Genomic DNA, 14909 nt, shown 5'->3' with positions numbered 1-14909 from the left:
GCTGGTTTCTTTGTTCCACATAGTTTTCTGCACTATTTTGTTTGTGGGTTTTCCTTGCATTTACATTTCTTTTTTTGTGTTAATGTGTAATAAATATTTCTGATTTTCGTCTTTTTAAAATTTTCATGTGCAGGTGTATTCATTTTCTTTGAGGTTAGCCTGTAATTTATTAACATTTTTTTCCTATCTAAAACTGTTTTTTTAATCTTGAAATCTACTTGTCTTCCTTGCATTTTGGAAGTTCTGTATCCCTATTCCTTCTTTTAGCTTTGTTTAGCTTTATAGTTGACTTCATTATAAATTGATATCTCTGGTTCCCTGTTTTCAGGTTGTAGGCTTGTTTTACTTTTAATACTTCTATATCTGGATTGAGTTCTGGGTGGTGTTGTCATGTATGGTGATCTCAAATTGTCTACTTTTATAGTTTCTCAATCCGAAGAACACCCGTTAGCATTTTTTATAAAGTTGGTCTTGTTTAATTTTTGTTATCAGGAAACTAATTTCACCATCATATTTGAGGGACAGTTTGGCTGGGTGTAAGATTCTTGGTTGGCAATTTTTTCTTTTAGAGTTTTGATTATGTCATATCAGTGCCTTCTTGCCTGCATAGTTTCTGCTGAAAAATCAGATCTTAGTCTTATTGGTTCTCTTTTCTAGGTAACTTTTCAGTTTTGTGAACTACTCTCAGGATTCTTTCCTTGTCTTTGGTTTTGTAAAGTTCAGCTTTTTGAATGGTTATCTTCTCATCTTTTATGATGTTAGGGAAGTTTTCTTCCAGCAACTTTTCAACTATTTTCTTTGTGTTTCTTATTGTCTTCCTGTTTTGAAATTCCAGTCAATTGTTCCTTTTCATGGTGTCCCACATAACTCTTAAAGGTTTTTCAGATTTTTTTTTTCCGTTGTTTTTCTAATTGTTCTTCTAGCATGCTAGTATTGTGAGATTTATCTTTAAGATCACTAATTCAGACTCTCATTGCTTCAAATCCATTCCTTTGTCCTTTCAAATGTTTCATCCATTTTTGAGATCTTAGTCTTGATCGTCTGGATTTCTAATTGCAGGTTCTGTATTTTTTTCAAAATAAGCATTTATCAGTTTGTTCTTGTATTGTTTTTCTAAATTCTTCTAAAAATTTTTCTGTGATCTCTTTGCTTTCTTCAATCTTTCTATCAATCCTTTGAAGGTACCTAAATATCATTCTTTTGAATCCTTTTTTAGTTAGTTCCATTACCTTTTGTTCCTCAGAAATGATTTCTGGTTCTGCATGTTGGTCATTTGTTTGAGCCATTTTCTCTTCTTTCTTCATGTGAGCTAAAATTGTCTGTTGTCTCTGGGACAGTGTGGTATTTTTGTATTTGTGTTTAATTGATGATTGTATGTTGATCTGTCCTCAGACTCTCACCAACTGCCCTTCTGTGAGTGTTGTTAGGGAATGGAAGCGTGTATACCATTCTCATTTTCTGTTAGTGCACCTCAGTTTAGGGTGGATTTGGCTGGTGTTGGCTGCTGTCTGTCATTGACCAGGTGGTATAGGAGCTAGTACTGGCTTCTGCTCAGTGGGTGTAGCTGCAGAGGGTACGGTTGCGACTGGGCTGTATGGGTGCAATTGCTGTCTCCTTTGAATGGGCAGTAGAACACTCTCCCACCCACAACACACATACAAGATAAAAATAAACAAACAAGGAACCAACAATGAAAAGAAAAAAATAATATAAAGGAAATAAAAGTAGGCAGCAACCAGCAAAAATAATAATTATAATAATGACTATAACAACAAAAGAGGGACAGGGAAATGGAGCTCTAGAAGAGAAAAATAAAACGATGAAATAAAAAAACACTTAAGAATAACTATAAAAAGAGAGACAGGAAAATGGAACAATAGAACAGAAAAATAAGAGAGAAAAGGAAGACATTAAAGAAAACTAAAAAAGAGAAGAGGGACAGAAAACTGGAGCTATAGAAGAAAAAATAAGAGGAAATAAAAGGGGGGGCGGAAAGCTCTACTTAGAAAAACCAGGGACAGGGAAGAAAGGACTAGAGAGTAGTAAAGAAAGATCAGGGGCGGGGGGAGTGAATAAGAGGGGAAATGAGAAACAGAAGAAAAGACAGGAAAAAACAGAGATAGATAGGATAAAATTCAAGGGAATGGAGAGAAGGAGGAGGAGACGAAAGAATAAATGAAACAAGAAAAGGAAAAATCCAGTGTAGCTATTGGACCTGGAGAGGAGAAATTTTCCGGGGGCTCCTGCAAGACAAGGAGATCAAAAGGTGGGTGTGGGAGGGTTTTATCTATGTTCAGGGTACTCAATCTGGAGGTAGTTTTGTGGAGACCCTTGATGGATCTGGTTTCAGTGTCTGTTAGGACCACAGGGCAGCTGGAGGCAGGGTGACTGGTTAAATGCTGGTCTGGTGGCTTTATGGGTTCTGTCGATTTGGAACTAAGATCACCTGAATCCAGGCACCAAAGCAGCTCACTGAAGTGGCACAGCTGGCCCTACCTCATGCTGGCATGGCTCCTAACCATGTGGCTCCTGGAGAGCAGGGTCTGCACTGGAGGTGGATGAGAGTGGGAACTGGCCACACCTCCTCTCACCAGGGGAGCTTGGGGGAAAAGAAGGAATCACACCTTTCCTGTTATGTGTGTGAATCTGCTATGTCTGTCCACCTTCTGTTGCCAAAGCTGCTCCCAAGATGGTCACACTGCATCTGTCTCCCTCTCTTGCTGTCTCTGCTTAGCTTCTCTTCCCAGCATACATCCAATCCACTTTTCTAACCTTTCCTCTGGAGTTCAGGGTTCCAGGTATTTCATCTATGTCTGTTTTATTGGGTCTCTTGCGTCTTTGCTGTGGAGGGTCTATGTAGTGCATCTGCTTCGTCCACTAATTTGAAAAGTTTACACATTTCCCATTCAACAGTTCATACACATTTTGTTTCCTGACATTGATTGCAATTTTCACAATGTAACAGCACCCTTCCCACTGCCTTCCTCTATGTGTTTCTCATTTCCTTTGGTTTTTCTTTTCTATCCCTTCCTGCTTTCTGAGCTTTATCCTTGGGCAAATGCTGCCCTTTTGGTCTTGTGTGGCTAGTTGTTCTATAGCGTGTATACTGCCCTAGTGTTGTTGTTTACCTTATAGACCTGTCTGTTGTTTGTCTAGTTGTTCTGTAGCATGTAAACTGCCCTAGTGTTGTTGTTTACCTTATAGACCTGTCTGTTGTTTGGTTAAAAGCTGAACCACAGGGATGAGTCAATAAAACTTTTTTGGATCTACTTTGGAGTCTCGTTTTGACCAGAGTACATTCAGTGGAAAGTTAGTCCCAAGTATGCTTCATGACAGTAGAGTTTCACAATCAAATAAATGTGGAAAAATGCTGTCTACTGTTTAACTCACTTGGAAATTCAAATAGCACATTACCTGATTAAAAGGTTCTGGAAAGTCTTGTATTTAAAAAGTTTTAAATTTGGGATCCCACCATTCTCCAAATTAAGTACACACAGAATAACTATAGTTAACTATTTTAGACTATAGTAGGCTTTTCTCTAGTTGAGCTGGAGCGAAACCTGGAAGGATATCACTCTAGAGATCTCTTATGATGGTTTGGGGTAGGCATGGGGAATATGAGCCTGAAGTGCTGTCTCTAACCCTTTGTGAGATTTCTGCTAACAGACTGAAAATCCAGGCTATTTCTCTCTTCCAGCAGAATGATACACCAAACAGTTTACCATTCCTTTTTTTTTTTATTTGACCCCTGCTTATCACTATCAAATCAAGCTCTCTTCCAGCCTGCTGTTCCCTAACTGTCTGTTTCTTAGTTACCAAGATGTCCATTTGCTGTTTGGCTCTGAAGAGCGAGCTGACTTGTTCAGTCTGACCATCCGAAGCCTAATCACTCTGCCTTCTGTAAAGACCTCTGCACAGCTGCAAGAAATAGTGCCAAGTGGGGCTGACAACTCTGAGGTAACTCCCACTTTGCTTTAGTAACTTGCCATCCACAATGTTGGCTAACCTTGGCCTTTAAGAGAGTATATTTATTTTTTTGCAACCAGCCAAAGTCACTTAAGCCAAGTCTGGTAAATAAGATAGATAGTTTAATTAGACAGTATATTTTTTCCTTTGATTTGTCCTATTATTGTCTTCATCCCTTCTTCCTTTCTTTTGTGTTCAAATTAAGGTGGGCAAATTCCATTATGTACTCAACAGTTACTTATTAAGGGTCACCATGCATTAAACATTATGATCAGCAATAGGTATCCAGCAGTAAACAAGAACAGTGACTATATGCTTGGTCATGGAGCTGGCATTCTATTGCAAAGAGCCAAACCACCAATTAGTAAGTATATAATACATCAGGCAGTTATAACTGCTGTGAAAAAAATAAAGCTGGGGAAGAGGAAGATAACGAAGAAAGTCTTTGGGATACACAAGCACAAGGGATTAATTTTTTTCACATGGGGTGGTCAGGGAACGTGTTCCTGATGAGGGACTTGTTGAAGGAGGAGAGGGTAGGGATATCTGGAGGAGATGCTTTTAGGCAACAGGAAATGTAAAGACCCTGATTTTCTTTTGTGGCTAGTACCCTGGATGGTAAAACAATTACTAAAGGGGACTTTGTTCCCCCTTTGTTTCTAGATGTCAAAGAGTCACAAGTCAAATTATAAAAGTATCTTGCTAATTTCTCTAATGTAGTTAGATTGGTTAACTTTGTCCCCAGTAATACTTGGGTGTCCCATTTAAAATGAAAATGTATTTTGTTTCACCTCATGCCATAATGTCCACCAGTCTTTTAAAAAGTTGACCGTGCCTGGGGACTTGAGGTCGGGGCATTATTGATCTTGTACCTTTCAGTGTCTCTACAGGCAGACGTTACAGGCGTTCTCTGAGATGCTCCAGAGTTTGGTGGTTAAAGATCCACATATGGAAAATCTGAATGCCATTTTTGAGGTACATAGGACATCAGGAGAGGATGGGACACTATTTCTATTAATCAGTGAAAGTGGAAGAAGAAAATGTGGAAAGTTTTAGGAGCAGCCTAATAGTTAAGAGTGCCAGCTATCAGCTTTGGGTCAGAGCTTTAGGTTCAGATTCTGACTCTGCCACTCTCTGACTATGAGGTCTTCTGCATTCAACTACAAGAACTTTAATCTCTCAGGGTCTAGTTTCCTTGCCCTTAAATGGAGATAATGATGTCTATTTCACAGTATTATTCTAAACCAAAGCCCAACCAAATCACTGACTTTGAGTCAATTCCAATCATAGTATAGGGTTGTTTCTTAGGCTATAAATCTTCACAGGAGCAGAAAGCCTTATCTTTCTCTTGCAGTGTCTGGTAGGTTTTGAACTGCTGACCTTGAAGTTAGTAGTCCAGTGCTTATCCTACAACATCACCAGAGTTACTTATGGTTACACTTTAAAAAAATAAATGACCTTCAATTAATGGTAGCTAAAATTATTCTTTAAATTATTCCTTACTAGAATAAAGGACTTCTGATGTGGAACTGCAGGATAAGTACTAGATTGAGAAACACAAGGTCAGCTGTTCTAACCCACCAGCTGCTCCTCGAAGAGCTGTGCAGGGTCTCTATGAGTCTGAATTGACTCAACAACACTTAACAACAACTAGTATAGAAAGGAACCCTTGTAGTGTAGGGGATTATAAGCTGGGCTGATAACTGCAAGGTCTCTGTAGGAGGAAGATGATGCTTTCTGCTCCTATAAAGATTTACAGCCTCAGAAACCCTATATAGGGTTGCAATGAGTTGGAACGACTCGATCATACAACCACCACCACCTTATAAGCCTTATAACAAGCGAGTAAATAGACAGTTGCCTACCAGTGGGAATCAAAACTATTCAATGACCACCTGCTCCCAGTAGTTCACCTGTACCTGTTTCTGGATATGCCGTTTCATCATGAAGGATGCATTCATTGGACTATTCACTATGGTTCAGGCATTTTGCCCTCTTGCCCTTTGTTAAGATGCAAATATCCCAGAAAGGAATAACCCTTTTAATATTATTAATTATTTGCACTTTAAGTGCAGGTGAATCTTTATCCTTGCCATAACTCAGTTAAATGTTCTCATTCTTCGCTATTTATCCATTCATGTACAGCTGGATTGGCTCTCTTTCCTTTCTTAAATTATTATCCCTCATTAGCATAGAGACTCCTGGTGTGGCACTGTGGGATAAGTGTGCTTTGTACGTTCCTGCCTCGGCAGCTTTATTCAAGCCATTTATTCTACTTGAAATGCCACTTTCTTTATGAAGTTCCTACTCATGGATATCACCTTGCTCATGAATCCTTCCCTGCCTGTTTCAGGCAGATGTAATTCCTCCATCCTCAATGTTCCTTGAATAACACTTTATTAATGTTATGTTGGAGTCCTGCTGTGGCGCTGCAGGTAATGCACTGGGCCTCAAGGTCGGCCACAAGTTTGGCAGATCAAGCCTCACCAGCCACTCCTTGGAAACACTATACAGGGTCGCTATGAGTCAAAACCCGAATAGACAGCACATAACAACAATTATTATATTTTCTACTGTAGATTTTGGAAGGCTGAAAACATACCAAGTAATAGATTAAGTAATTGAAGACAGTGAGCTGAAGAAGAAATAAGTCTAGAAAATAAGTTTCCACTAGAAGCATGACCATCTAACTCTGTAGGTCTTTGTTCCTTGGTTCCTCGTTCTACCACTGTCAATTCAAACCCAAACTGGTTTATAATTGTTTTTGTTAAGTGCTATCGAGTTGGTTCAAACTCATAGTGATTCTAAATAGGATTTCCGAGGAGCCACTAGTGGGTTTGAACTTCTGACCTTGGGTTAGCAGTTCAATATAATGAGAAAATTATTTTCACTTATAGTAGTGACATGTGGAAATTGTTTCTCCATATTTTCTTCCAGAGAATATGTTTAAAAAAAAAAAAAAAAAGATGTATTAGGGGGAGGAGAATCATTATCAGCATCAACCAACCATAGCTGATTGCTACCAAGCAGAGGTCAGACATAGCTCCACTCACCAACCTTTTTACCAATTGTGATACAGCCACCCCTCCCACTGCACTCTGTTTCTCAGCTGGGTTTGATAATTTGTTGCAATGGCTACACAGAACTCAACAGACAATACTGATGATTATGGGGTTTATTAGGAAAATTGTTATTAAATACCATCAAGTCAATTCTGACTCATAGTCGACTCTGTATAGGGTTTCTGAGGAGTGTTTGGTGGGTTTGAACTGCTCACCATGTGGTTAGCAGTCCGGTACTTATCCTACGGCACCACACCAGGGAGGTAACAGATTGTCATTCAGTACCAGGATACAGTTCTTCCATCAGGACAGCCTCTTCTCAACTATGCCCACAGGCATTCCTCTCTCTCACCCTCTGCACCTCAGCCAGCCCCTTGGCCCCTTAGTCCGGCCTCTGCTCTGCTTGAGCAAGTTTTACAGTGCTCTTTAACTCTGCCAGTAAGTGTGCAGATCCTCCAGCAAGTCCTTCAGCCTTGGCCTGAAGACGCTCAGCTCTCTAGCTCTGTGGGTTTGAAAGCCTAGCTCCACAAACAAGTGTCCTTAGGTACTCCTCTCCCCCAGGAAGCCTTCTGCCTAAAGTGCTCAACTCTCTCCCTCCATGGCTCAGCACACCCACTGTAACCACCTTGCTCTGTGGGTCAGGAAGCCCACTGCACTGTCTGAAACCAGGCCTCCGGTTCTGCTGCTGCCAGTTCTCTGCTACCACTTTTCACCACCTTGTACTGTCTCAGGTGTTACAGCTTTCTCTCTCTCTGTGTCTCCTGGGCCTAGGAGGGTCTTAGTACAGGGCCCCAGGGTCCAAAGGATGTATTCCACTTCCAGTCATCTTGTTGGTAAGGTCCCTGTCTGCATCTGGGATGTCTCATCTTAAACCTTGCAGGATGGCAAAACTGACCAACCCCCTTGAAAGGGTTCTGCACATCTTATTTGCACGGTCCCACCCCACAAGTGTGGACCTTCCTTGTGCCATGCACCTTCCTTCCATTATTAACAAGATATTCAAATCCTTAGTGGGTTAAAAGCACCTCATTTGCATAGCCCCAACCAGTCATTTGGTGGGAATTACAAGACCATGGCCATAAAGGCCATAAAAAAGTGATTCATTGTACCACTGGTGTATTCCAAATCTTCTTTAAAAATTACTCAGGCTCCCTTCATTTTTCACAGCTCATGGACCCATGGTTACAGTCAGTCAAGGACCATGAGCGGCAACGGGCCACAGTCAGCATGACTCAAGTTCTAAAATGCTTATCCAGACATCTCAGCTTGAAGGTAAGGAGATCTTTAGTTGCAGATGAAGAAAGATCCCAAAACAGACGATTCTGACTCCCTAAACTGAGTCTCGATCCTCTTTGTTCTCATATTTAATACTATAGCAATAGCACTATTTTCATATTTGCCCATTGCCTAAAATATGAGTAGCTTGTGACCAATTACTGTGTTTATTATTAATCTATGCATCTCTGTTGCTTAGCACAACAGCTGCAACATAATATCTCATTGCCATTATAGCAATAGAATATAGTAAATATTTTTGAATGAATGAATAAATAAATGTAACCTGAAAATATCTAAGGGCTCTCAGTGGCCTCGTCTATAGGTAGCATTGTATTTGAAGAAGTACAGATCAGCAGCAAATATGATTAAACCATTTAAAATATTTTCCAGTATCTCAAAGAGTATCACTAGCTCATATTCTATGGTATCTCTTTTAAAAATGGTCTCTCTCTCTCTCTCTCTCTCTCATTTTCCATAACTCCTAAAAAAGAAATCTTCAAAACTCATATTTTCCTTCCTGGATTTATTTTCTTCAATTTGCTAATCTCTATGTTCCCTTTCCTGAGTAGATCCTTTAGTCACTAGAACTTCTCCTGTTGTTCATTTTGCACATTAAGGCCCTGGTATTGGAAAAGGCATTGCTGTTGTTGTTAAGTGCCTTGGAGTCAGTTCCAACTCATTGTGACCCTGTGTAGGCTTTCCGAGAAGCAACTGGTGAGTTTGAACCGCTGACCTTGTGATTCAAGCCAACCTTGAGGTCAAGTGCTTATGCTATGGTGCCACACCAGGACTCCAAAGGCGATATTGGTGGGGTAGAAATGCTATGTGGCCACACTAGACTTTTCCATAGATAATTTGTCCTTGATAGAAATATCATCATAGACTTGCCTACAAGAACTGCATTCCCCTAACTTTATTTCTCACATTGAAAATATCCAAACTTTTTATTTCCTTACTGAAGCAAGTTCAGTCCCTCAAAACTATGCTACTTCCTTTTTTCTCTCCTTAGTTGATGAAATCAAGCAACTCCTGGTCATCACTGACACCTCTATTATTCTAGTAACAACAAGTGCATTATTCTTCCTCTTACAATTCTCAACTTCTAACTTTAGCTGCAGATTAAAGAAAAGGATGTCATATATCATATGACTACCTCTTAATATCTCTCCAGGCCTTGGAGAACTTTCTTAACACTTGTTTCCTAAGAAAATTGCTAATGTAGGAGTTCTTAACCTGGGTACCATCAGCATCTGTGAACATCCTGAAGTTGTATGCAGAATTTTATGTAGTGTAGTGTAGTGTACTAGATTTTTTTAAGGACTGTCCATAACTTTTCTTAAATAAACTTTATTGGGGTATAATTTTTTTAACTTCTCATTATGAATTGAGTAAAGGTTTAAAAAGCAGATCATCAGTTTTACACTCAACAAATCATGCACTTCATTGCATTTCAATGATTGCAATCCCCTCCATTTAACATTACTTATTCAACTTCCTCCATATGATTCATGTTTCCATTTCTCCTTTCCCAACCCTTCTGAATTTTTCCTTTAGGTAATTTAACTTTTTGTTGTGAATTGAGTGAAGGTTTACAGAGAAGATCACCAGTTTTGCATTCAACAAATCATACACTTTGTTTCATCATTTTTTTTTAAAACTGAAATTCATAATATTTTATTATTCACCTTAAGTTTATGCTAAACTTACATGATGGTTTCAAACTTATAAAAAGTAACTATTGTCTAGGAATTGTTTACATGCATGAATTATTTCTATTTATTTATTTTTAAGTTTTTATTTTGAATTGAGTGATAGTTTACATGGGAGAACATCAATTTTATATTCATCCTATCGTATTTCATTTCATTTGCAATGACTGCAATCCCCTCCATGCATCATCATTCAACCTCTGGATTATTATTTTTTTTTTGGATGTACACCAAAACACTCTGGAATATACAATCATCCAAGAGTCTAGAGTCCTCAGCTGCTCCATGTCTCCATGTCATCATTTCTGCCTCCATCCCCAGCGCCGCTGCTTCTCTGGATAGGGTCCCACATTCTGTTCCTGCTCTTCTTCCTTGATGGTCCTAGAGTCTTCTGTTCCTGGAATGTAAGACTAACTACTCCCCCACCCCCAAACCTCTATCTTTACAGTTGTGACACTCGTGATGAGTCATGATGACAATCACTCACTATTGAATCATAAGAATCTTATCCTCATTTCCTTTCACCAGACCCGTTTAAACAAGATGAAAACTTCAATGGAGATTTTACCTTCCTTTTGGAAGTGTGAAGCTAAATTCTTTTCTGAAAATTTGTATGCCAGTTGCTTCATGACTTTATGCCCCTCCACCCCCCACCCGCATTTTAGGTAGCCAATGTCTAAGTTGCCCATCCCTATCAACCCTGTGTACAGAGGGGATGCAAATGCTCCTTGCTATAAGATTCCTTCCCTCTTGGCTTGTATTTTAAGCTACTACATCCAAAAGTATAAGTCAGATTCATCAAATTGTAACGATGTACACTTGTTTTCTTTATCAAAAAAAATTTTTTTAGTCTTCCTCTAGTCAACTTTTGATCATCCAGCCATTGAAGTTAGGTCAAATGGGTACTGTCTGTAAGTTTGGGAATTCTTGTGCATCTCTCTTCACTTCATATCAGCTGGACGCATCCCTCTCAGCTTTAGCCCTCTGTGGCTGTGTCCTTGTTCATGAGCTCAGGAGTCCTCACCACACTTCGGGCCAACCAGATCTCAGTATACTTCAGGTCAATGGGAGTCTATATACTGTGGTTGGCCTCAGCCCACATCTTCATTGCTACATGCATGACTTATTTAAGTTACATTTGTGATTTCTATTTTGCCTGTATGTCATAGAAGACACACAGCTAACCAGAATATTCTCTTTGAGGAAGACTGGGAAGCCTCACATGGGACTACTTTTCTCTTGCATCACAGTCAGTTGATAGACTCCCACATATTTCAATGCTAAAGGACAAGGATTAGAACCAGAAAGAGAAGGGAAAAGCTGAAACCCTTAAATGCTTTCTGCTCTAATTGTATTTGCCCAGCGTGATAATATAAATTGCCTTTTATCAAGTTCCAATACCATCACTTTTGCCACAGCTTCATTCTGCAATCCTGAAATAATTAGGGCAAAATTTAACTGAAGAAAATTAAATCCTTGCAAATGTATATATATATATATATATGTTAAAGCTTTTGTTATGTATAAATTGAGTGAAGGTTTACAAGGTAGATCACCATTTTTATATTCAGCAAATCATTGTAATAATTACAGTTCCTCCATACACCCTTAACCAAGTTATTACCTCTATTACCATTATTTTTTTTAATGCTTACTTACCACATTGTAAATATATATTTGTTTAAATGTTCAAAGGGCACATTTTGCAACCCAACCTCCTGCCTGCAGGCACACTTTCTAAGTCCAGGGCCTATAGTCCACTGTTGCCCTGTATCTCTATGCCATTGCCTCTACCACCATCTCTCTTGTCGACACTTTTCTGGTTAGGATCCCTTGCTCCTCTCAGGCTCTTCCCTCTTGATGGTCCTAGGGTCCCCTGTTCCTCAAATGACACATTAACTGCTCTCCCCTTTTAGTTGTACCTCTTCTACATTTACAGTTGTGACAATCGCCATTAGACCTGAAAATAATTACTCTCAATTGAATCTTAAAACCCTATTTCCCTCATCACCAGACCCATTTGTACAGGAGGAAAACTATTCAGTAGGGTTTCTGTCTTATTCCCCACCTTCTGACATTAAGCACTCTTATAAAATCTTGTAAGCTAGCCACTTCATGCCTTTATAGCCCCCAATTTTGGTAGCTGAAATCTAAGTTGCCTGTTCCTATTGACCCAGTATGCTGAAGAGACAGGCTTGATCCTTGATATGAAGAATCCTACCTGTTTGGGTAGCTTCATCCATAAGCAGGGGTCCAGTTGCTTACGTTGTAGCAATTTACACATGTTCCCTGTATCATATGTCTTTATCTTCATCTGGTCGGCAAGTCATCCAAGCTATTCAATGGGTACTATCTGTGAATCTGGGAGTTCTTGCATGCCTCCCCACACTTCAGATCAGCTGGCTGCTTCATTCTTAACTGTAGTCCCTAGTGGCTAGGTCAGTGTCTTTGGGCCTAGGAATTCACACATCTCCCTGAACTTTAAATCAGTCATCCCATCCTCTTCTCTCTCGCATCTCAGGGTAATTGGGCATCTATGGAATATAGCCAATCTCAGTCCATGTCTTCTTTGCTGCATTTACCGCCCATCCACTCACAAGCTGACCAGGATGGTCACCAGCAAGCATACAAGACTATTTGTGTGTTCCCTTTGAATTTCAGTCTTAGAAAGGGGTTTACTGTGATGGGCTGACTTTTATTGACCTAATGTCTCCAGGACAAACAGCTTGCTTGATATCATCACAGCCAGTCTGATTTTAAAAATGTTTTCTTCTCCCCACGTTGGTCTTTCAGAACAGAAGTATCTTCTGTTCCTCTAGCCATTCAATGTCTTTTCAACTGGGAATGCCCACCCCTGAAGGTTCTGGGTGGGGCTCAAGATTCCACCTAAGGCCCCATACTCCACCAAGGCTTAACAAGAAGCTTGTTTTCTTGGGTACATTCTAGACCCATTTTAGATAATCCGATCTGTTATACGCTGAAGATGAGCTTTCAAACTTTCTGTAATCATTTCCCCCAATTATTGTTTCTATCCCACTTAAAAGGAGCTCTGGTAGCATAGTGGTTATGAATCGGGCTGTGAACCTTAAGGTCAGCAGTTCGGAACTACCAGTGGCTCTGTGGGAGAAAGATGAGACTTTCTGCTCCCGTAAAGATTTACAGCCTTGGAAACCCTGTACAGGGTTACTATGGGTCGGAACTGACTTGACAGCACTTAACAACAACAACAACAACATCCCACTTAAATGTCTATATTACACTGATAGGCAGGGGAACCCAGTATCCACAAAACAGTCAAGCACCTTAACATTATTTCCTCTGCTTTACTCATTTAGCCTATGTCTTGAACCCTATATCAGAGTCTTGTTAGTCCAAAACTGTGCATACATCACAGTCTACTGCTTTCCCATTTAACCCATGTATTCCTCCCAAAGTCTTTCCCTATCATCCCTGTTCATCTACCCACCTCCCCTTTCTTATGACTGCCCTCCTTCTATTTACTGCCCTCCCCATCCCCTGAGTTATCATATGGCTGGACCACAAGGTTGCTTTGAACCACAAGCTGCTCACCACCAGGTCCTCAGAAACCATATACAGGGTCACTAAGATTCAGTACTGACTCGATGGCACTTAACAACGACAACAACAATCCCCTAACCTATGAGTTATTGTCCTCTCTCTCCCAACCCTGCTAACCCTCAAAGAATCATTCTTTTGGTATGAAAATCTTTTCTTAAGTTTTTATAATAATGGTTTTATGCAATATCTATCCTTTTATGCCTGACTAATTTCACTCAGCATTATGTCCTCAAGGTTCATCCATGTTATGTGGTGTTTTGCAACCTCATCATTATTCTTCAAGGTAGCATTGTGTGGATGTACTAAAGTTTATCCATTCTTCCGTTGATGGGTACTTAAGTTGTGTCCAACATTTTTGCTATTGTGAATAGTGCTGTGATAAACATTGTTGTGCATATATCTACTCGTGTTCTAACTCGTATTTCTTGTGGATATATATCTAGTAGAGGAATTGCTGGATCATAAGGTATTTCTATTTCCAACTCTCTGAGGAAGCACCTTACATTTTCCAGAGGGGTGGAACCATTTTACAGTCCCACCAGCAATGTCGGAGGGTCCCACTCTCTCCACACCCTCTCCAGCATTTGTTGTCCTCTGCTTTTTTGTACTTTTCTGTTACTGCTGGTGTGAGATGATAACTCTTGGTTGTTTTCATTTGCACCTCTTAATCGCTAATGATTGTGAACATTTCTTCATATCATTGTTTGCTGCCTGAATGTCTTCCTTGGTTAAGTGTCTATTCATGTCTTGTGCCAATTTTTTAATTGTGTTATTTGCCTTTTTCTTGTAGATGTGTTGTAGTTTCCTATAAATGTTAGAGATTATTTCCTTGTCTGGTATGTAATAGTAGAAAATTTTTTCCCAGTCTACGGACTCCCTTTTTATTCTTTTGATGAAATCTTTTGATGTATTAAGTTTCTAATTTTTACTGTGTCCCAGTCATCTATTTTGTTTTCTATTGTTTGTCTGTTTCTTACCATGTTTGATAGTCTATGTGCCATATATTAGAGCCATTAAGTTTGTCCCTATTTTTTCATTGATGATCTTTATAGTGCTGGGATTTATATTTAGATCTTTAAGCCATGTTAAGCTAGTTTTTGTATATGGTGTGAGATATGGGTTTTGTTTAATTCTTTTGCAAATCAATTTCCAATTTTGCCAGCATCATCTGTTAAAGAGACTCTATCTTTCCCATTTAATGTATTTTGGCTCTTTGTCAAAGATCAGCTGACTGTATATGGATGGATTTATTTTGGAATTCTCAATTCTGTTCCATTGATCTATGTATCTTTCATTGTATCAATAACAGACTGTT

The 14909-nt window shown here is 39.4% G+C and overlaps 1 protein-coding gene across 1 annotated transcript in view; it reads left to right on the top strand.

Annotated features, from left to right (window-relative positions):
- Positions 1–14909, top strand: part of MROH8 (maestro heat-like repeat family member 8) — a 168115-nt gene that overhangs the window by 80031 nt on the left and 73175 nt on the right. Inside the window, exons 6-7 of the mRNA XM_006874735.1 lie at positions 3813–3957; positions 4846–4941. Coding sequence (XP_006874797.1) covers positions 3813–3957; positions 4846–4941 — 241 coding nt within the window. The remainder of the gene's footprint in view (positions 1–3812; positions 3958–4845; positions 4942–14909) is intronic.

The sequence above is a fragment of the Chrysochloris asiatica genome, unplaced genomic scaffold (genome assembly GCF_000296735.1).
Source record: "Chrysochloris asiatica unplaced genomic scaffold, ChrAsi1.0 scaffold00296, whole genome shotgun sequence".
In the NCBI taxonomy this organism is placed as follows: domain Eukaryota; kingdom Metazoa; phylum Chordata; class Mammalia; order Afrosoricida; family Chrysochloridae; genus Chrysochloris; species Chrysochloris asiatica.
The sequence above is the reverse complement of the archived record's forward strand: the minus strand, read 5'-3'. Positions and strand labels throughout refer to the sequence as shown.